At 39.9% G+C, this 23,488-nt stretch overlaps 2 protein-coding genes across 2 annotated transcripts; both read right to left on the bottom strand.

Moving 5' to 3' along the window:
* Nucleotides 1-1,716: 1,716 nt before the first annotated feature.
* On the bottom strand, nt 1,717-10,268 carry aph1b (APH1B gamma secretase subunit). Its single transcript, XM_079242254.1, has 6 exons — nt 10,033-10,268; nt 7,144-7,314; nt 6,772-6,845; nt 5,882-6,004; nt 5,111-5,238; nt 1,717-2,795 (listed from the first exon to the last, which is right to left on the bottom strand). The coding sequence occupies exons 1-6, from the start codon at nt 10,143-10,145 to the stop codon at nt 2,628-2,630; spliced, it is 777 nt and encodes a 258-aa protein (XP_079098380.1). The 5' UTR covers nt 10,146-10,268; the 3' UTR covers nt 1,717-2,627.
* A 2,765-nt stretch (nt 10,269-13,033) lies between these two features.
* Nucleotides 13,034-16,802, bottom strand: LOC306774626 (troponin I, fast skeletal muscle-like; the record flags this gene model as incomplete). Its single annotated transcript, XM_079264762.1, has 6 exons — nt 16,708-16,802; nt 16,583-16,619; nt 16,298-16,426; nt 13,612-13,701; nt 13,284-13,460; nt 13,034-13,123 (listed from the first exon to the last, which is right to left on the bottom strand). Exons 1-6 carry the CDS (start codon nt 16,713-16,715, stop codon nt 13,034-13,036), a joined length of 531 nt encoding a protein of 176 aa, XP_079120888.1. The 5' UTR covers nt 16,716-16,802.
* Between the last annotated feature and the right edge of the window lie 6,686 nt (nt 16,803-23,488).

Here is a 23,488-nt window from a genome sequence, read left to right as displayed (position 1 = left end):
TGAACAGTGTGTGATACACTCATCACCCACTTCATTACATAAAGCCGGTCAGTCGACAAACAGCTTATCTGCCGATTAAACGGCAGCAACTCGGCGCATTTAGTCACATAGACATGGAGAAGATGACTTGCTGAAGTTAAACATGAGGAACAGAGGGGAGTTTAGGGACTTTGAACGTGGAATGTTGTGATGTTCACATGGAGTCATCTCCAGGATTTACAGGGAACAATCTGGAAGGAGAAAACATCCAGCGAGCAGCAGCAGTCTGGACCAGAAGGTCTGGTTGATGTCAGAGGAGACTGGGCAGACTGGTTGGAGATGATAGAAAGGCAACAGGAAGACCAGTAAGCACTGGTTCCAACCAACATATGCAGCAACAACACATCCAGCCTGGAAGCAGATGGTCTCCAGCAGCAGAAGACCACAGCGGGTTCCCTCCTGTCAGTAAGAACAGGAAACTGAGGCTACAATTCACACAGACTCACCAGAACTGGACAATAGAAGATGGAGAAACGTTGCTGGTCTGATGAGTCTCCAGTTCAGCTCCACATTCACATGGTAGGATCAGAATCTGCTGGAAACATCATGACAACATGGATCCATCCTGCCGTCAGGATCAACGCTTCAGGCTGCTGCTGGTGGAATGGTGGGGGGAGGTTTTCTGGTCCCACTTTGGTCCCCTTAGTACCAACATGACATGGTTTAACCTCCACAGCAGACCTGAGTCCTGCTGCTGACCATGTCCATCCCTTTCTGAGCACAGTGTAACATCTTCTGATGGAAACTTCCAGCAGGATGATGCACCATGTCACAAAGCTCACATCATCTCCATGACGATGAGTTCACTGTCCTCCAACGGCCTCCACAGTCACCAGATCTACATCCAGCAGAGCAGCTTTGGGAGATTCTCATCACGATGTGCAGCAACTCTGTGAAGCTTCATGTCAACATGGAGCTAAATGTTTCCAACTCTTTGTTGGATTTACGACACCAAGAATGAAGGCAGTTCAGAAGGACAAGAGAGGTCCAAGCTGTGACTAGGTGGACATGATGAACCGGCTGAGTTACATTTAGAAGGTGTAACAATATCATGTTTATTCTCTTAAACTTATTTTTACTGATAATTTTTTTTTGTTTTTTTGTTTTTATTTGGGGAAATAAATCTTCTAAAATGTAATTAGCTGATTAGACCTGAATGGGACATGAATACTAGCGTTGCAACAGAAGTGTGTAAGGTAGAAATAAAATCCCTTTTAACAAAAACATGACCATAATTCATACTTCAGGACAACTTAAGCACATAAAGATTAAAGGCATCAGCTGTAGTGTGACCCCTGACAGTGAGTCAGCACCCTGTAAACCTGCTGAGACGTGGTGGGTGGTGGGTTTTCATGACAGCATCCATATTTCTGCAGCAGCGCATCAATCAGAACTGTAAAGCTCATATATGCAACAATACAACTTTCAGCTCAGATTCTGGTGGATAAAACATGTCAGACGTTATAAACACGACTTTCCAGCCATGATGCCGAGTCATGAACTGACTTTGTTTATTTTAGTAGATAAATGCAACTGACTGGAAGTTCTTTAAACAACAAAAGTCTGTGATCATTACCAAAAGCAAAACTGAGCGTGCAGGAACGGCGTGAACACGGCCGGCACGCGCTTCCTTCCCGCCGCGAAGCCAGAAAAAGCGCCCAGAAGATCTGCTGTATTCAACGGGTTTATTCAAATCCAACTCTTTCAGGACTTCAGTCCCAGCAAGGAAAAAAGAAAAATGACATCTCATACCGACTTACATCCCATCAGAGTTAGACGACGCAGGTTTCAATCAAACTGTACAAGAAGATGAAAATAAAATCAGGTGCAAAGAAAAACTTCAGGGAATATCCGACATTCTGGACTCATTCTGACTCCAGTGCTCGTCCACAAGCGAAATCATAAAAAGGCAATTTGAAAGTGAACATTCAAAGATCACTGAGCAATCACCTCCAGCTGCTTGTATGCACGATGCGTTTGCCAACACATTAACCAAATAAAAGGACGTAATCCATCAGCGGATCTACCAGGATGCTGATTTTCCTCCTCAGCATCCGTTCGTCCCAGTTTTCACAAGCAGTAATCTGATTTCTTATGTGATGATTAGGAGTTAATCGAATCGTCCTCCAGAGGTCAATCAGCCATGACCTGAAGGTAACAGAGTTAAAACACATAAATAGCAGTCGTGTTCCAGTTAAAGGCAAGTTCTTGTTCGGACTAAAGGTGGTGGGTCACAACTTGAAAAAGGTTCTAATATCTACACATCAGGTTGTTCAAAAATGCAGCTTACAGTATTTACAGACAGATCTGAAGTGGTGAATCCACACGTCGACGCGTCAGACAGAGGAAGCTCTCAGAGCGGTGTGTGTGAAGAGCGCCGCCGCTGGAGCTTCTGAAAGCTAAAACTCAAAATAATCCAAGTTTGGTCCTCCAAAAACCTTTTCTGCTGTTGTTTTGTTTAGACTACATGTTGGTGGATTACCTCTACGGTGAATCAGCATTTTAACACTCATGTACTCTGTGTGTGTGTGTGTGGTAAACTATGGGATCTTTGGGAAGAGTCCAGTAACTCTGCTGAGCATGCAGCGTTATCTGGGCCGGTGGTTTGCCAGCAGGAAGTCCTTGTCTTTGCAGGTGAGGCAGAGTTTGAGGTTCCTGAGGGAGCCGCCGGCGGTGTAAAACGCCCAGATGGCCATGACGAATAAGATGATGTAGGTGGGAACCAGGCTGCCGACGTAGTTCGGGTTCTGGAACGTCTGCGGGGAAAAATAAAAAGATTGCTTCTAAATGAAGAATGGAAATAGCTTACTGGTTCTTCCTGTGGAGGTGAGGGGGTGTAGGCTGAAGCAGGTGCTTATTAAACCCCCCCTTTCTGAACAAGTCAGCTATAGAACCTCGTAGGTCTGGGCGATTAATCAGATTTTAATCTCAACTACGATCTGGGTTTCCAACGATGATAAAAATAAAAGGGTGTGATTATTTTTCTCTCTGCAGTTTCCTCTCCTGCTGTCTCCAGCTGCTAATCGAGCGTCTCTGGCGTTGCAGCGCTGTGCTGTAAACTCCTCCCACAGCCGCTTTGCTTTCATTCAGACACTGTTGCCAACTTGGAGACTTTCTCGCTAAATCTGGAGACTTTTTTTGTTAAAAGCGACAAATCTAGCAGCTTTTACTGGAGTTATTAGAGACTTTTCTGGTGTTTTGGCGACTGACTTGGAGGCACATATTGTTCTGCAGTTACTGTAAGGAAGGAGCAGCGGGAGCCTCTCCCGTCCTAAAGCACTCCCAGGCGGCCAGTCTCAGTCGGCTCCGGCTGCAGGTCAATGTAGAATAACTGCAGTAGGTTGTGGAAGTTCACCTAAACATAGTTTATACCGTTGTCAGTGAAAACTGGCTGCATTGTTTTCCTATACATAGTTCGGCCAGTTAAACACTGTAATATCCCTCCGTTACGGGGCGTTACCATAGCAACGCGTTAACCAGCTGGTTCAGATCAGCCGTCTTTTAACAGGTGAATGAGAGAAACGCGCTGCAGCCTGACAGCGGTTGTTTGGTATAAAACGTACATCCAGGCCAACGTAAAATAGTTCCTATATAAGCGGTAAAAGCAGATTAAACAACTCGGAACCGTCCATTAGACGGTTATAATGCACGACACGGAGTCTAGAACACCACGACGCGTAGCGTTGTTTCATCCTTACTTATATTTATCTATTCAGTTTACATCAGTATTTACACTTTGTCAAGACAAAGCTTCATGTTATTTTTTTGTTTTATAAAATATGTGGAATCATTGTTTAAAAGTCTCACTTTAATGTTAACTATATTCATGTTAAAGATAATGGATGATTGTGTTAAATAATCGCGACCAGTCAAAATAATCGTGATTATAATTTTTGCCATAATCAAGCAGCCCTCAAACCTCTCATGCATCATCACACAGAACCATCTTACAGTCCCTACATAGGTCTGTGAAAGAGTCCGACCTTTTAGTGTCTCCAGGGCCTGGAGGAGAAACACAGCCATGTTTCGTGTTGGTTTTTATGCCTTTCCACATTGATTCCATTCAATTCAACTTTATTTATATAGCATCAAATCACGGCAATGCCGTCTCAAGACGCTTTACAGACAGAAAACATAATGAAAGCCGAGGCCGATGCAAACAATCAACACGACATTGATAATAACTCGGAGGCGAACTGTCGACGTTTCTGTCTGCACACACCAAGTGTGATGCGAACTTGTGAATAAATGATGACAATTTTAAAACAAACTGGGGAAGTGATGATTCCACATGGAGCCACGACAACGGCGTCCTGATGCTGCAGGAGAAGAGACTAAAAGAGACGCTCCAGAAAAGAGTGGAAAACTAGCCGAGTTTCATCGTTTAATCCAGGACCTGAAGCTGGACCACGGTTCCTTTAGGACAGGGGTGTCCAGCGCCGGTCCTCACGCTCCAGAACCCTGCAGGTTTGCCATGTATCCCTGCTCCAACACACCTGACTCAAATGAATCCGTAGTGCAGAACTTTATTGGCTGTTTGATACATTTGATGGAAGCCAGGTGTGTTGGAGCAGGGACACATGGAAAGGACCGACTTTGGACGCCCCCGCTGTAGGAGGTCCGGGGGACAAGTTGGAGGACCTGCTTTAGCATCGATCTGCTGCTGTAAGAAGCAGAGAAGAAATAATAAAGACGTTCAGTCCGAATGAAACTGTGAATCGCGGTGATCAATCGATCCACACGCCTTCTCTGATTGGTCGATTAAACATCTGCTGGATGTGAATATTAAGAAATATCAACCTCAGTTGGAAAAAACAAAACTCTGGAATCACTGGATGGAATTTCGTCACTGATGTGAACGTTCACGTTGATTTGATTCATGTTGAATGTTTTCCGTAAATCCAATAACAGTGCCGTGTTGTGTTCTCTCAGTTTATCCTGAATCCATGTCGTTGGTTACAAACTCAATAACATTATCCGATCAATAAACAAATCATTTTTCTAATATAAAATAATACAAAATACATTTCTGCTGTGATTGAGGTGTTTGTTTAGTTTGCTTTTAACTCACCAGGCAGGACACGACAAGGTGGGTGGTGATGACGACGCCCAGCGACCACCAATGCTTGTTCTCGCAGGCGTCGAAGAAGATGACGCCCCAGAACATGTGGAGCAGGATGATGGCCATGGTCATGAAGGCTTGAAGACGGAACAAACAAGAGAGGATCATTCAAGGTTTTCCTCATGAGGAAGCAAATGCAGCAACGTTTGGCGATCATTCGCCGGTTTTCCAGACAGATCTTGTTTTGCATTTAAAACGGAAGGAAAATAAACATTAGTCGCATGTTTCATGACTTCTTTCCAGTTGATGGGAAGTGGAAACACTTTCAGTCACTTCTGATCTGGATAAAAATGACCACATACAGTTTAACCTTCCCGACTGAACTATTCAGTCTCCTGCACTGGTGAGAAAAACTCACATAATCTCTAATAATTTGTTTTATTTCCAGATTTAAAGTCATCTAATTCAGTACAACTCACATTTAAGTAAACAGCAGTAAGTATATTTGTTGTTTGATGACTGGTAGAATTTCCTTTCAATTAAAAGTCTGGCTTTAAAATTACAAACATTAGTGAGCTTATTAAATGCATCACTAAGTGGTTTCTTTAACTCAAACTTCACTTTCTGATCCAAATACACTCTCAAGAACCAAAATGATCAATTCATTTGACATAAAAAAGGTTTGGGAAAAAAAAAATAGATCAACTAAGCAACTGTCCAAAATACAGAAGTAGAAGCGCCTGAAACCTGGAAACTGAAACAGCTTAGAAGAGCTGGCACCTGAAGACAGGAAATAGAGCTGCGAGTCTCCGTGGATCCCCACCGTGCCCGGCCCGGCCGAGTCTGCCAAAATGTTCACCACAGAAAACGCTCCACTCATGAAGCCAAAGCCGAGGCCGGACACTGCAGCGAAGAACAGAAACAATGTTTACTACCACACGTTGCTGAGGCATGAGCATCGCTTCTTACCCCTCATTTATTTTCACTTATGTTGACAAATTTCACACAATAAGCCACAAAAAGCATCAAATGTGTTTAAAATATACAAAGCCAAGAATATTTGCTTAACAAATACAGTTGTGCTTATATGTCTTCATCCCCTTTCATTAAAGAAAAGGCTGAATTTACAACAGTCACTCAAATAACTGGAGACAATAACTAAAAATTTGCAAAAATATAATTCAATAATATAAGATTATTTATTATATAAGATTGTTTTTTTTTATTTAATTGAGTTGAAGAAAGAAAAAAAAACAAAAAAAAAACAACAAATGTGTCCTGGACAAATTAAAGACTTTTCTGTTGAACAGTGGGACAAAATCCCTGTCAACAGGTGCAGAAGTCTGACTGAGAGGAACAGAAAACACCTGATTGGAGAGGAAACATTAAAGGATTGTTCAACTAAATATTACTTTATGACTGATGTAATATGTAATAAATTATCTTATTTGTTTGCTTTTTAAAAACAATCTTTCTATTGAACCAGAACTGGAAAATAACGTAATGATTTTCATAATTTCTTTTATTATTACTTCTGTCAATTTCAGCTTATTTTACAGGCAGCTGTTTTTTTTTCCTTCTTTAATGAAAGGGGATGAATAAATATGAGCACAACTGTATATCTATATGTGCAAGAGAAGGTGATGTAAAGCGCAGCTAACAGCACCGACCGTAGGCCAGCTGTCGTATGGAGATGGGCATGGTTTCCTCCTGGCTGAGGGTGAGGAGGCCTTCGTTAGCTTTCCTGAAGGAAAATACAAACAGAAAAAGTCTCAGTTTCTAGCTTCACTGTGCTGTAAACAATAACATAACAAGAATGTATGTCAGCCAGCGGAAGATGATCTGAGCTTCAACAATAAACCTTTAATAACTCAGAATAAAAGGTGTGAAACTGGGACAGAGACCTCCAGTACATTAACATGCTTGGAAACTACAAGGCATGTTGACATGAATACAAGTGCACTATCTACTCATTTTAGACCCAATATTAAACTAAATGAGTCTACTGTGATGTGAAATGAAGGAGTCAAGAGCTGACTTACTTCAGAAGCTTGTAGTAAGCAAAGCGGAAGGTCTCCTGCAGCAAGACGGACAGCACCACGCCGAAGATGAGCAGAGCTTTCTGCTGCTCGGCGCTCTCCTTATTACTGATCTGAACCGAGATGAACCACACCAAGGAGGACAGCAGGAGTGACACCAGCCAGAAAAACGCTCTGAAAGCATTGAGAACAAACATCAATGTCAATCCCTTTCAATACACCTGTAAGTTTTATCCAGAGATTCTTAAGATCACAAAGGTCAAACTGCAACTTCAAAATAATTTACTTTTACAGAATAATCATGTTTAACAGGAAAAACCGCCTCCTTCAGGAGTTACTGCATGAGAAATTAGACTTTTTCTGCATTTCCAATTAATTGGATGGTGATTTTCACTGGAACATCTCCCCAAAGTCGGATCTATTAGGGTAGAAATGAAATCAGAGGGACCTCTCCAATCCATTTTAAAGCAGAAAATGTGAGAAACCCCTTGTGTTTTAGTAGTTTCTGAATTTAACACTGTCAGCCCACATTCTGGAACAAGTTGTGCACGCTTTTATTTCTTCTCGACTGGACTGCTGCACCGGTCTTTATGTAAGGTATCGGCCAACACGCTCTTTCATGCTTGCAGTTTGTCCAGAATTCTGCTGCATGACTTTTAACTGGAACCAGAAGACATGAATACATCACGCCAATTTTAGCTTCTCTCCACTGGCTGCCTGTACGTTTTAGAGTTGATTTTAAGATCTTATTGTTTGCTTTTAAAGCTTTAAATGGACTGGCCCCTCAATACATTACCGAATGCCTCCAAAGTTACACCCCAGTTTGCACCTTGAGGTCTCAGAGCCAGTCCCAGCTTGTGGTGCCGAAGACGAGACTTAAGACTAGAGGGGACAGGGCGTTCTCCATAGTCGGTCCGAGACTCTGGAAGGCTCTGCCCCTCCATGTCCGAACTGCCCCCACAGTGGAGTGCTTCAAGTCTCGTCTCAAGGCCCACTTTTATTTTTTGAGTTGTGCAGTCCTCTGTGTCTTTTATTTGTTTTATTTTTCTTTTAATTATTTTATTGGGTATTTATTTATTTTTAATTGTTTTACCTTTTTTATTATTTTAACAACATTATTATTTCATGCTATTTTTATTTTGCGATATTCGACTTTGTGCAGCGCTTTGGCGACATTCTGTATTTAAAAATGTGCTTTATAAATAAAGTAGACTGGATTGGATGTGTGTGTGAGATGCCATCTCCAGCTCCAACCTTCAAAAGGCAAATCACACAAATAATCTGTTTAATCAGACAGTAACAGTCTGTGGAAAGTGGCTATAACCTGAAACATGAGACCTAAAATAGCAAACAAAGTTAAAGAAATACTGCAGTAGCTTAAAGTAGCTGTTTATTCAGTCAGTTTCTGATGAATGGATGAACACAGTCTGAGCATCCCTCCATCCAGTTCATTTAACAGCCTAAATTACAAGGAGTCAATTTATCTTTTCCCAGCATCTGTTTGCATTCATCCACATCTAATTTTCAGGCAAAACCAGACAAAAATGGCATCTAACAAACAGTGCTTTAAGTGGGCTGGTATGCAGCGGTACGCAGTACCAGCCCTTTTAAATTCTATCCCTTTGCATACCGGGACTATTTTTACAGTGTATACTGCATACCGGGAGTTTTACCGGCTTTCTTCAGCAATCAGTATACCCTCCTCCAACTTCACCACATTACAGCTGAGAGGAAAGGCGGAGAAAAAACTATGGCGGCTGTAAAGTTACAAACTGGAGCAGAGCTGAGTGATGACAGTACTGCTACTTAACAGTCATTTACTACAGTAGCACTACTTAACAGTCATTTACTACAGTAGTACTACTTAACAGTCATTTACTACAGTAGCACTAGTTAACAGTCATTTACTACAGTAGCACTACTTACCAGACCTGATGCTGGGAAAAACATATTTCACAGAGGAAAAGTGTAATAGTTCTACACCGTTAAATTAGTCTGGTAATGAGCTAAATAAGTCTAAATGTATAACTTTTTTATGTTTTTAACCCTTTCATGCATAGTGAAGCTATAGTGGGCTCCTATTTATAAATTTTTTCTTGCATAATCATGAATGGAGGGTATTTTTTGTAAACAAACCACTTCCACTTGTTTGGTGATATTTTTTTTTTTTTTTTTTTTTTTTTTTACAAAAATGTTGCATTGTTTTTATTATTAATTCCTGCATGAAAGGTTTAATGAACTTTAAGTTTATGTATTACTTTTCAGTGTTATTTTTAATGTCCATGCAATGAGGCTTAAAGTTCATAAAAATGTCTCTGGCACTTTAAATTTGGTAAATGTGGATTTGATTTAGAACTTGCTGTGTTTATTTTAGCCATTTCTGTGCAATAAAACTATTAAACTACAGATCAATTTATAGATCTACATGTAAGTATCATCCATGTTTCTGTCCCGTATTTGCATGAAAAACTGACAGCAATTCATTAAGGGAGTACCACCACTTATTTCGTTCCACTTAAAGCATTGATTATGAATAAATAATCATTTATAAATCTGTCATTAACCGTATGTAATGCTGATGCTAATACTCTAAAGAAGAATGGGCTGTTAGAAGAGTCTAAATGGGAGGCATAAATGCTATTAACTTATATCTGTGTATTAATACATAATATACATATACATAATAAAAGGATTTAGTGAAGAATAATCAGATCGTGATGCTAAAACCTAAGCTAACATTAGCAACAGAGGAAGCTAAGGAAGCTAAAGGCTAACTTGCTAGCTCTGCTTTCTAGCGGCTTTTCTGTCGCAAAGTCCGCAGTAACATCAGTTTTCTAAGTCTTTCACAAAGACAAACCACCTGCTCCCAAATAAAAGATGATTTATTCTCACCCTGCGATGAGGAAAATGACCCTCAGCGGCTCCCGGGCGATGGTGAAGAGGAACAGGGCTGTAGCCGGGCCAAAGGCGATGAAAGTGCAGCCGAAAAACACAGCTGCGGTCATTTTGGCTCTTCTGGTGGAACCAGCTGCTATAAATATTATGTCTCTGTTTGTCTTCTTTCAATGTGTTTACAGATATTTGCCTGAAACTTTAACAGATCCCAGCCTCCTGTTGCTGTTGTGGAGATTTCCTTGTTTCTCCAGAGTATGACAGAGGTTTCATGGAGTCACGTGATCCCACGTGACTCACGTGATCTCATGAAGGCTGTGCAAAAAAATAAAAGAAACGGTGCGTTTACAGTGGATTAAAAAACGGAGATAATTATTTCTATAAACGATAAATAAATAAATAAATTGTTAAAATCATAAATAAATAAATAAATTCATAAAATGATAAATAAATAAGCAAATAGATAAATAAATAAATAACTTTATACATTTATTATGTAAAGTCGTGTTTTTATTTTGATTTTTGTTTTGTTTTGAAAACAAAAGAGATGATTTCTGACTTCAGGAGGAACAAGAATAAAGAAAGCACTGTTTCCATCCTGGGAAAGGAGGTGGAGGTGGTGGAGGAATACAAGTATCTTGGAGTTCAGCTGGACAACAAACTGAACTGGAAATGCAACACTGACTACATCTACAAGAAAGGTCAGAGCAGACTGTACTTCTTAAGGAAGCTGAGATGGTTTAACGTCTGCACCAAGATGTTGCATATCTTCTATAAGTCTGTTGTGGAGAGTGCAGTCAGCTTTGCAGCATCTGCTGGGGTAGTAGCATCAGAACCAGAGACATGAAGAGAATCAACAAACTGATCCAGAAAGCTGCTTCTGTGCTTGGAATAACTCTGGAGCCGCTGGAGCTGATTGTCCAAAGAAGAATGCTGCACAAGCTGATGAAGATGATGGAGGATTCTTCACACCCTCTCCACAACACAGTGAAGAAACAACAAAGTGTGTTCAGTGAGAGGCTTCTTCAGGTCCGATGTAAGACTGAAAGATACAAAAGATCATTCCTGCCGGCCGCCGTCAGCCTCCGGAACAAGACCTCCTCAAGTTAATTATCTGCTACAATACTGAATTTCCCTTTGGGGATTAATAAAGTATTTTTCATTTTCATTTTTAATTTCATTCATTTTCATTAGTAGCTCTATGTAAAAGACAGACACATTTAATAGGACTATATCCACCATATAAAGCACATTCATGGAGATACTCGAGTGGATATTTCAATATTTTCCAGTCAAATGATCGGATTCGATTCATTTTTTTTAACAATAATAATAATACATTTTCTTTGGAGCACCTTTCAAGAGACTAAAGGCCAAGGCCGGATTATCCAATGTACATTATGGGTACAGGCCCAGGGGCCCATGCCTACTTGGGCACCAGTTGTTTGAACATGAAACAAAATGTAAATACAAGCCAGATACTTCTACCACAGTGTCTAGTGTCATGCCATTGGTACCATTGGCTGAGAGATGTTAGAAATGTTGTTTTACAGTGTATCCTTCACAATTTGTTCACAAAATGTTTTGGTGGGGAAGGGGGCCCGGGAACACTCTGGGCCCAGGGGCCCTGTGCACTTTTAATCCAGCCCTGCTAAAGGCTGCTTACAAATAGATGCAATAAGAACAGACAATAAAACAAACAGATAGGATAGTCAACAAATTAAATTAACTCAGTTAAAAAGCAGCAAATAAAACAGTGATATGAAATGGTCAAAGACTGTAAGCAAGTTTAAACAAATGAGTCTTGAGATGAGCTTTAAAACAAAGGATGTGATGTTCCAGAGATTGGGTGGAAGTGTATGGAGATACCACTCTGCTGATACTAAATGCCATTTGTTTTCATGGTACAGAGCTCTAGTGCACAAAACCCAGCGACAGTACATCCCCTCTGTGTCACATAAATACAGCAGCCTATCAAATGTCATGATGTTGCTACTGTTTTGATATTTTACTGGTTTAATGCAGACTGCAGCTTATTATGCTCTATTTTATATTATATAAGCTTCACACATTATATTTTTAGTTTCATTTAATCAATGTGAATAATCTTTATTAACCTGTGGTTCAATTATGTTATCATTTTAACTATTTATGTGCTGGAGTTGTATTTAAGTTCCATATTTCCCTTGCAATTAATCATAATTTCAATCATGATTTTCTTTAAGGGACAAGAAGTATTGATATCAGTATAGAATAAAAAGTACTATATACTTGTGGTATTATATCAACACAAAAATGTCTGTCATCACCCATGCTAAAGTTTAACAGAGAAACAGATGCTTCTTCTTCATCTTCTCATTTGGTCGCATGAGTGGCGTATTGGTGTCATTTACAGTTCAGTACTATGTAGGTCAGGGATCCTCAGTCCTGGTCCTTGAGGGCTGGCGTCCTGGAGGATTTCCAAGTGTCCCTGCTGCAACACACCTGGTTAAAATCAATGTGCATTTAGCAGACATGTGCAGAGCTTGTGTGAGTCTGAGTCAGGTGTGTTCCAGCAGGGACACTTGGAAAACCTGCAGGTCCCTGATGGAAAGATAAATGCACATCCTTTATCCCATCATCCTTCATCATTTCATTTAGTTTAATATTTTTATATAATTTTTTTTATCCAAACCAGCCCATTTCTGAGCCCAAAGTTGCCAAGTTTATTGGCCAGTTGATTTTTCCAACAAACCGACACTGTTCTGTTTTCACTTTATCATGCACTGCAATATATATTATCCATCCATCCATTTCTCCTCTAAAAGACAAGATATATATAAATTATTAAACATTTTATTTTCATTTACCGGCTGTGGTCTGTTTAATCTTTTTTTTTTTTCTTTTATCACTTATTTAGCTGCCATTAAACACATCAGCATCAGTTGTAAACCATACAGCTTGTAGTCAATGTAGATTCACAGCAAAGACAGATTTAATTATGGTCAACAACAGCAAAACACTAACACGCCTCTGTCTCGAACATCTTCTTCCTTCCATCTATCCCAGCCTTGTCTTCAATTTTCTTCCTCCAGTCTCCTGTCTGCTTCTCCTGAGACAAACCAGTGCAGAGAAAAACAACCATTTGTTCAGAAAACTAAACAAATAAGTTGATCAGACCATGCTGTGCTTGTGCAGTTTTAAACTACGACGCAGCATGAACCTTTCTAACACTGCTAACTGCAGTCTAAAATAAGATCTGAGGCACTCACCTCCTCTTTCATCTCCTTTTTGACCTGCTTCAGGTTGGCTCTGAGGTCTAAGGACACTTTGTGTTTGGATCCCAGCAGGGCGGCCAGCATGGCGTCAGCTGACATCCGTACTCTCTTCAGGGCCGGTTTCTTAAACCTCCCATTCAGATCTTGAACCTTCACCTTTAAGTCATCAATCTGAGACAAAATACAGTTATTTGTTTTATCTGATGTCCTCAAATAGCACCGATAGTCACTGATAGATGTGTTCAATTGATAATAATGTTTTCTCTCTTCATTATAAATGAAACAATAAACCGAAAATATGCAGAAAACACAACCAGAATACCTCCTTGGTGGATTTTTTAACCTTTATCTCCATGTCGTATCGCTCCTCATCCACCAAATCGATTTGCTTGTGAAGCTGCCGACACAGGTCCTGTTGTTAGAAAGGAATTTTACTCTCAGATTAAAGTTTACAACCAGTGTGGAATAGTGATGGGAAGTTCAGCTCTTTTCAAAGAACTGTTTCTTTTGACTCAGCTCCCTTAGAAGAGTCAACTCTTTCAGCCCCCAAATGGTTCTTCATTTACTTTTACTCAGAGCTCATATTTTTAGTGTAATTTATTAATTTTGAGTGTTTTTTTTCTTTTTGTTGGTAATTAGTTTTTTTTTATTTTATCATAAGATCTCTCTTTGTGGATTTTTTTCATTATACTGTAAAACATAATTATGTTTAGTATTTTAATCAAATCTTTAAACAAACAAAATAACACAGAACCACACTAATAAAATCACGTAAAACAAAGACCAAATTCTGATTATGAAGCTTTAAATTAGCTAATTTCTCAATTTTTTCCTGACAAGCTTGAAATTTAAACCTGGCTTCCAATTTTTCCTGGTCTGTACCACTACAGTCCCTGTCTTCTAAGAGGCCCTTCCTTCCATACATAGTGGTATGATCCAAATCATTCCTCGGATGTAACCATTGACTGTACATAAAAAGATGGGCGGAGTCTCCGTGACGTCACCCGTAGGTTTCTGAAGAGCTGAATTGAAGCTCGGTGGGCGGTTCCTACCATCGCCATCTTGGCAGTGTCATGCGCGTCGTCTCGCCAAGAAAATACAAATATGGGCAAAGAGGTGGAGCTGAGAAGGGTTGGGAGCGTCACGGCGGATGATTGACATCTAGTGAGCTCTGAGCTTTCTGTAGCTCAGAGCTAACCGAGCTAACCCGGAGCTAACAGGAGCTAACAGGAGCTAACCAGCTAACGGAGGTGAGCGGGCTAAAGCTAAGTCACGTTGTTAACCGCTAAAAACCGCGGTTGTTCTACATTCTTCTTACTTGCAGCAGGAGATCCGGTACCTGTCAATCAAAATGACATGCCCCTAGATGTGCCAAATTTCGAGATTAAATTACTTTTAAATGGGTGAGTTAGAAAAAAGTTCACTCCCCCACAGTTGTCATGAAGGTAAACATGACTCATTAAACCTAAAATGGATTTTTGAACCAGGCAGTAAACATGTTTATTTGTGCTGTGAAGTTGGTCTTTTTAACATGGGAGTCTATGGGGATTTGCTCTGTTTTGCAGCCCCTAGTGGATGAAGAGGGAACTGCAGTTTTATGCACTCCCGCATCGGCTTCACTTTTAACCACCAGAGGCTACCTCTTAGATGTAGAGGGCCACATGCTGTGCCTCTCAAAATAAAAGAAGGAAGATTCGCCTGGCTCAGAGAAAAAAAATGACGCCATATTGTTCCAAGGGACTAATTTGAAGACAGTTCTCGACACATCAGGCTGGCAGAACTTTTTTCTTGTGAGGCCCCGCGAAGTATCGCGTGATTGGTCAGACAATTGAAGTGGGCGTGGTTAACACAAAAAAACATTAACCTGAAAGTTGCCGCTTTCGCACTTTTTCTAGTAAAACGGATTGTTTTGATAAAACAGCTGATTAAAGTGAAGAGAAAGTACAAACTTTTTAAAACACACAGACCCAGCCGTGTCCACAACCCGCCCTGTTGTTGACAAAGCTTCTTGTTAAATATGAATTAACTGGGTTCTTTAAACATTAAATCAGACATCACACGCCTCAGTGATCCGGAGACAAAATTTGTCGTGGAGTATGAATGGACCAGACAAAAAATTATTTTCTTAAATTTGTTCTTGCAGCCTTGAGAGCAAGAGGTTCTCGCTTCTCGTGGAGGATGTAACAAGCTTTAGAAAAGCATTAGTTCTTCTGGTTCGCTGCAAAGAGCCGGCTCTTAGAGATGGATCGTTCAGGAACGACGCATCGCTAGTTTAGAAATAAGACAAATAATAGCAGAGTTGATATTAAAGCTAAACGTGAAATGAAACCTGAAAAATATTGTTAACTAAAGCAAACAAATGACTGAAACTTCAGTTTAGAGCAGTGGTCCCAACCTGGGCCCCCGGACCTCCATGGGGGTTACCAAGGAGCCACAAGGGGGTCTGTGAGGCTTTCACTCAACAGAGGCTGAATGAATGTTTAAATTAAAATATGATTTTTCATTTAAATCACCATAACTTGCTGACTGGATCAATAAAATCTGCTTCAAGACTATTTGAAAAAAATTCTAATAAAATAAGAAAAAAGCTACACACCCCAGAGATTTCTGCACTCAGGTCGGTGAGCGAGTTTATGTTCATCCTGGTAAGCATAAAACATGTCGCAACAATGCCACAAAACAATTGACTCATCCATATCACAAAGCAAAGCTACATGTTGAGTTTTACTTTACTTGATCAGAAGTTGTTGTTTTAGCATAAAAAGTAAAAAAGATCCACAGATCTTAGACGAGTATTTCCATGAGAAGGCAGGGATCTGAGCAGAACCACAAAGGCATTGTTTGAGTCTTCACTATTATTTGCTAAAAGTAAAAAGCTGCACAGTGTTGAGGAGTATTGAGGGTCAGGAATGTGGTTGTTAAATTAAAGGTTTTTTTTTAGGAAATAAAGGTTGCAAACTGCTGATTCTGATTGTGTCCAAACGGTTATCCAGGTGGTGGAGGTATACCTGGAGCTCCTGCATGGATCCTGGGATGGAAATAGAGGGGCAGTTCTGCTCTATGTACTCCATTTTCTCCTTCTCGGCCTCCCGCGCCTCCTCCTCCAGGATTGTCTTTCCGATCTGCAGCAGAAGGCTCTGAGAGGGAGGAGAGGTGGCTCATCATGACGACCAAAGTCACAAAAAAAGCTGAAATTCAAACTGGCTTTGAAATCTAAAATAAAAATGTTTATAATCTCTGATAATATGAAGACTTGGAGACTGATTCTGATTGTTTTGGCTCTCAGATTCTACCTTGAGATGATTTTTCCGGCTTAGGGACATCTTTTTCCTTTACGAGGAAGAAATAAAAATGTAATTCAGCCTTTTTTTTTATGAGTCTTGTGAATTCAGAAAGTCATTCTGGAATCAGGACTTACTCCGCCATGTTGCCACGAATGATTCCTGCCTGCTGCTGGAAGACGAGACAGAGATGAATGAAACTGCCTCGACTTTCTGTGTGGATGCTGGTTGAGTGTCTGTAAAAGAGAGAGAGAGAGAGAGAGAGAGGTGGAGCAGCAGTTGTCTTTGAAGGCTGTTTGTTAAAATCCCGACTGATGAATCGACAGCAGCTGAGCCTGAAACAAACACTTCAGGAATTCTTCTGGAAGCTTCTCGGCACAATGTGGGGTCGCTGAAGTCTTCTTTTAATAATCTGGTTCAACAATCTGATCAAAGTCCGGTGATTTTTCTGATTAACTGAGTGATATTCCTGCTGATGATGATACAGACAGATAGATGGACACATTTCATGGTGGTTCTCAAGCTGGGGGTTGGGACCCCCATGGGGGTCGCAAAGATCATTTTAGGGGGTTGCCAGATACTTAACAGGTGGGTTTCATGTGATGTCACTGTGTTTTAGCAGCGCCATCTTTAGGACCGTCCTGAGACCGGACTGGGTTGGCGAGAATACAGAGAACCATCTCCTTTTCAATACGTCCAGTACCAGATAATCAGGATTTTATTAGATTATCTGGATATTCTGATATCAGTTAAGTACCCTATTTCGTCTGGAAAACTCACGTTTTTTGTTTTGTTGTTTTTCCCGTGTTATAACTTTCCCACAAATCTCCTCTATTATGTGTGACACGGGGAGAAAGTAAACTTTAAAAATCCCGAACACCAGCCATGAATCGAGAGGGCGTGTGTTGGAAATTTTGTTGGGAGAATCTCCCTCATTTTCATATCCAGAACTTGACAGGTATTAATATAATCAAACAATTAGAAATTAATAAATGCCTTCTCCACTTCTTTATATGGTAGTTTTTTCACACAGCAAACATAATTGTAAATAAACATTTAGCTAGAGAAAAGAGATAGTAAACGTAACTTTATGACAGTTTTAATTGCCCACAAAGCTGGTAAAGAAGTGAATAAAGACTCCGAGCCAGTCTGAAAATGGATCCGGTTGGAGTCAGCTGCTTTCTGAGACACAGCTTTCCTGTGATGAAGAATTATTTTTATCTACCAGATGAGGATGTTTGGCCTCAGTTACCATCCTGATGTGAAGCAGCAGTAAGGTAGTGGGGTAGATTGTAAATTAGATAAATGTAGATGTTGGCAAATGACAAATTCAGTAAATGTTAAATCATATTTTAGAGGATTCGCCAATTCAGATTATATAAGATATGGATCAAACATTAAAATACCGTTTTTACTTTTGAAATAGCACTTTTTTTTTGTCCAGCAGAGATGCACAACTGCCATTTTTCTCTTTAACAGTTGATGCTACTGGGTCCTAAATATGGCAGCTGCTGGAAAACCATGACATCAGTGAAACCCATGAATAGCACTTTTCCTCATGTGTAAATTGTATTAGACCAAAACTTTAATTTGTGACATGATGCAAGAGTCTGGAGGAGAAGGTTTGTGAACTGGACTCTATTCTATGAAGTCTTATGTTAAATATTAATCCTTAATGTATTGCCTTTGTAATATATATTTTGCATTGTGTTGTACGTCATGCTTGTTGTTTTATGTGTGAAATATCATGTATGTGTTTTATTGGTCCCTGTGAAGGATGCTTGCCGTGTGAGCATCTGGAAACAGTGAACCCACTCAAAAGACTCCAATACAAAAGTCTTTATTGGTTTGGCATAAGTAATTGACCAGAGGGATAACACCAGACTGTTGTAGCACAGCTTAGCCTCCACCAGTCTCCACCAGCAACCCTCACCAATGAGCCAAGTGGCACCATTTATATCCTCTGCTGATTGGGCTAAACCACTTCCACCCAACAGAGGTGCTTCCCATCACATAAAACACAACATTCTAATACATTCTAAACATAATTAAATGGATCTTATAAATATAAAAACTACCTACCCAAATATCATATCAATACACATAACTAAATCTAAAACCATTTCCCCGATCTAAAACCCAAGTGCCATTTACCTAAGCCCCACCCGTCTGTCTCATGGCCTCTCCCAAACCCTTTAGAGAGTGTTCAGGCCCTTGGGGAACATTTGGCTAAACACCCAGGAGAGGACACCAGCCAGGTGAGTTAAAGGGGACATTTTACCACGAATTACATTCTGCACCTTTAAACACAATATCTGTCAATCATCATCAATGCTTTCTTTCACAAGTATCTGAAAGACAGAAGTCAGATATCAGTAAATGCCAACAAAAACGTTTATATGATTCTATGGATATTTACTGTACAAAAAAATGTGAATAAAAGTGCAAAAGTGCCTAAACAAATCCAAATGTGCCAGACATTTACTTTAAATTTTTAGGACTTTTTCTTGTACTTAAAACATTTTATGTAATGGGCAGCTGCTTTGTTACAGTCCTCCTTGCAAACATGATGCTGCATCTCAAGGGCTTTTCCATAAATACATCTAAATTAAGTTATTCTATGTTTATCAAAGAATCAGGGTTTTGTTTTATTAAAAGTCTGCCAGTATGAAAATAATGTAGAGATAAAAATATAAAATTTGCACCCTCATTTTTAACACATAAACAACAAAGTTAGTTGACAGGTAATGTTACAAATCTGACTCAGAGGGGCTCATGAACTCCAGCTTATGTTATCTTGGCAGTCATGGTTGAAAAAGTTAGAGAAGCACTGATTTAAGCCACCCAAACGTTCTGTGGGAAACAGTCAGTCATGATGATGTTCAGAGTTAAACTGAACCAACAAGATGGAGAAAATCCGGCAGCAGCAGCCGCCAATCTTCCAGTGGTGTTAAATAAAGGTTTCCTGTTTGTTAAATAACATGAAATGTCTATGCACTTTTAGCTTGTTCATCTCTGGTGCTCCTGACAGTTGTTGACTTTGTCTTCCTGCGAGGGTCGTTCTTGGTGTAGCAGTCTGTGGTTGAACTGAATTGTTTTCTATGTGGTACATCTTTTTCTCTTGTCTATTTTCTTTCCTGCCCCTCCAGTCCCTTCTGTAACAAGCAATTATTCAAAATAAAACAAACAAGTAAAATTAGCGTTCAGATGATCAAGAGAAGCTTCATAGGTATGAAGTTCTCGCAGAGCTCAACACAATACAGCAGCCAGAACATTATTCAGCTGATATAATGCTGGATGAGACAAGTCAAAGAAATAAATCTGTGCACTTGTGATTTATGTAGACAAATAAAAATGGACATCTTTCTATAAATGCATATTTAGTAATGTGGGCTCTGCGCCGGTGTGTAGTGGTGAAGGAGAAACTGAGCAGGATGGTGAAGCTCTCGGTTTACTGGTTGATCCATGTTCCCACCGAGCTGTTGGTAGTGGCCAAAAGAACATTATGGCGAATACAGGCGGCTGAAATGAGCTTCCTCCGCAGGGTCACCGGGCTCTCCCTTAGAGATAGGGTGAGAAGCTCGGTCATCTAGGATGGGCTCGTAGTAGTCGCTGCTCCTCCGCATTGAGAGGAGCCGGGGAGGTGCATCTGGATAGGATGCCTCCTGGACGCCTCCCTGGTTAGGTGTTCTGGGCACGTCCCTGGATGCACTGGAGGGATTTTATCTCAAGCCTGGCCTGGGAACGCCTCGGGATCCCCCTGATAGGCTGCCCCCACGACCCGACCCCAGATAAGCGGCAGAAAATGGACGGATGGATATTTATATACACATGAATGCACCATATAATGCATAAAAGTGAAGTGTAAACACTAATAACCTTATGATGGCACCTAGAGGAGATAGGTATGTCTTCTATATGAACATGAGAACTTTGTCCAAGAGCAGTTAGAAGAGTTTGAGTAAATTTCACCAGGGTTGAACTGAGATGTTGCAATGAATCGCCACAGCTTCTAGTAATGGGATGGAAACCATGGCAACAGGGTGAAGAAGGTCTCCTTAACTTTTAATGAAGGATTCAGGATATTTGATTGAAATTTGAGATCCGTATATGGACACAAGCATCAGGAAACACACAGTGGAGGACCACACAGAAGCTGACAAATGCAATTATGTTATAAGAAATCTAAGGCGCCTGTCGGTGGAAACAAACGTTTTCCTCATGATGGAAGAATATTTTAATACCATGATAATGGGCTGAAAATAAAACCTGAAAGCAGACATTTGTAGCTGAAGTGGGACCAACCACACAGCTTCCCAGCAGCTGTCGGCTCTAAACTGGGAGGAGATTTATTTTCTGCCCGCTTCCCAAAATATTCAGCTGTTTAAGCAACCTGTGAGGGAGAAGAGGATGATCACACACACACACACACACACACACACACACACACACACACACACACACACACACACACACACACACACACACACACACACACACACCAGCATTGTCTTTCCTGCCTCACACTTGCAGACTGCTTCTTCTAAACATCCACTCAACACCAGAAGTGAGCTCGTTTGGATCTTTTTACTGTCACAGATTAAATAAAGACAAAATATTCTAAGTTTATGTTTTATGAATGATTTATAAACCTGTTGCTTCTCCACCGAGAGCCATGACAAACTCAGCAGCTTGAAAAGGAGACAACTGCTCTTCTTTTCTGTCAGCAGCTTGAACTGACTGGCAGGAATTCATGACCCACCAGAGGTTAAACACTCAGGAATCTCCACCGGCCAGTTGTCAGACTTGTGCTCCACGTATCATTTTAAATTATATCTTTTGCTTCATTTTTTTCTATTTAAAGAAAAAATCTGAAATGTGCATTTTAATGATTTATTTCCCTTTTTTGCTGTTAGATTTACCTCCTGTTCAGCGTCTGATCAGATCTACATCTGCAGCCACGGCATGGAAAGTTATATTCTAGTATCTTTGTTTCATATCTGCTGATTTACAGGAGGATTAAGGTTGATTTATTGGTATTTTTACCCGCAACGTCTTCTGTCAACCAAACTGGTGGAGGTTTATTGGAAACAAATACAAAAAAGCTTTGATATATCTGCCCTCGTCCATGTCTGGCTTCTTTATCTTCGTCCACTGACTGATTAGAAGATTGTAGACACTTGTGATGCTAGTTAGTGGACACATCTTGGATTAACAAGTCCCTTTGGTAACGTTTCAGTCTTTTCTCGGGGTACCATTGCTTTTGTCCAGGCCTGTTTCATGAGTTTTTTGGGTTTTTTTATATATATAATTCTGTTGAAGCTGTCTGACTTTCACTGGTTAAATTTCCTAGAATTTATATTTATTATTTCTTTAGTCAGATTCAAGTTATTTCTGTGACCATTGTAAGTTTTTCTTTTATTGAATTTTGTCCACGTCTGTATATTGTTGGTTTTTTTCATATACTACAAGAACTTTGCTATTTTCCAGAACCAGATTATTATTTGAGGTTTTAAATTAAGGACAAAAAACTTAAAATTTTTGCAAAAAGAGGAAAGATAGTTTCCCTTGTGAGTGTCGACCTTTTTAGAAAATTATGTCAAACAAAACTAAATTTTAAAAAAAGCCCAGTTTCCAGTTGTCATAAATTCAACGAACATAACATGAAAAAAGGGGGGGAAATGCATTATTTTAAAATGATATCTGTATTTAAAAAATATTTGTTATCAAGAGCCGTTAGGACGGTCCAGAGGGCCGGTTGCGGCTCCGGAGCCGCAGGTTGCGGACCCCTGACCCAAGTCTAAAGAGGTGTTTCTGATTTTAGTGCCGCAGATGTAACGTCACAGGTCAAGCATGTAAACATGGAAGAAGACCGATGCCGATCCGTGTTTGTAAAAGTCAGGGACAGGTCACATGGGAAGCTGCAGTCTCTGGACACCTGTTACTTCTTCTTTTCTCACTGATTCCTCTAAAATGAAAACTTTAACCTTCTGATGCAGGAATTACTAAAACAAAGCGTCATGTTGTTTTTACATGTAGTATCTGACTTCTGCAGACATGTACAGTCATGCTTTGCTTTGAATGTTTTTTACTTTTTTTTAAATCATTCTGAGGAAGTCAAGTTGAGGCAAAGATCTGAAAACTGCAGACATTTTTATTAAATTGACAAATTTTTCATCTGTACAGTAAAATCAAAGCTCACAATGATAAATCTGTTACTTCCTCATGGTACATGGCATATTTCTAAAAAGAACAAAATGCACACTGATTAACTTTGTACACACTGGGATTTATATACAAAATTCTCTATGATCACTTCCTTTATTTTTCCCTTTATTTCTCAGAAACATGGAGCGAAAAGTTTCCACGCTCGCTTCCGCCTTCAGGCAGGTTCGCTTTCCGTTTCGACTCAAACTGAGCAGAAAATACGGAGCGTTTGCTTCTCTTTCTCCTTAACTTTTATTTGTTCTTCATTCACAGAAAGCCTGTACAACAAAAAGCTGCACAACGTTTCTCCAAATAAAGAAAACTGTAATGAAATCCCTCATTTCCCTGCAGAACATTAACACATTTATGGCTCAAATGACTGAAACACTATGAGAAATGTGGATATTTGTCTTCCTTTTAAAGGGTTTTTGTCATGTTGATGTTCTAGCAGAGCTACGCTGAGCTCTGCTGCTCTTCAGTTCTGCCTTTTTAGATAGAAAACAGCATTAAAGCTTCATTTTTTACCCTGGTTAAAATAAAATGCTGAGGATTCTTTTAATTTGACTTAAAAGAGAAACTTCTGAGCTGAGCTTCAATTTTCTTGTTTAATCCTGAACCTGGAATAATTAGAGGTTAATCTTAATTCTTTGTCAAATTTCTCCCCAAACTTTAGTATAAAAACAAGTTTAGTGTTGCAGAAGGAGAAAAACA

Source organism: Telmatherina bonti (genome assembly GCF_933228915.1).
Source record: "Telmatherina bonti genome assembly, chromosome: 1".
NCBI classification, from domain to species: Eukaryota; Metazoa; Chordata; class Actinopteri; order Atheriniformes; family Telmatherinidae; genus Telmatherina; species Telmatherina bonti.
Note: the sequence above shows the minus strand (reverse complement) of the source record. Positions and strands in the feature narration are given on the sequence as shown.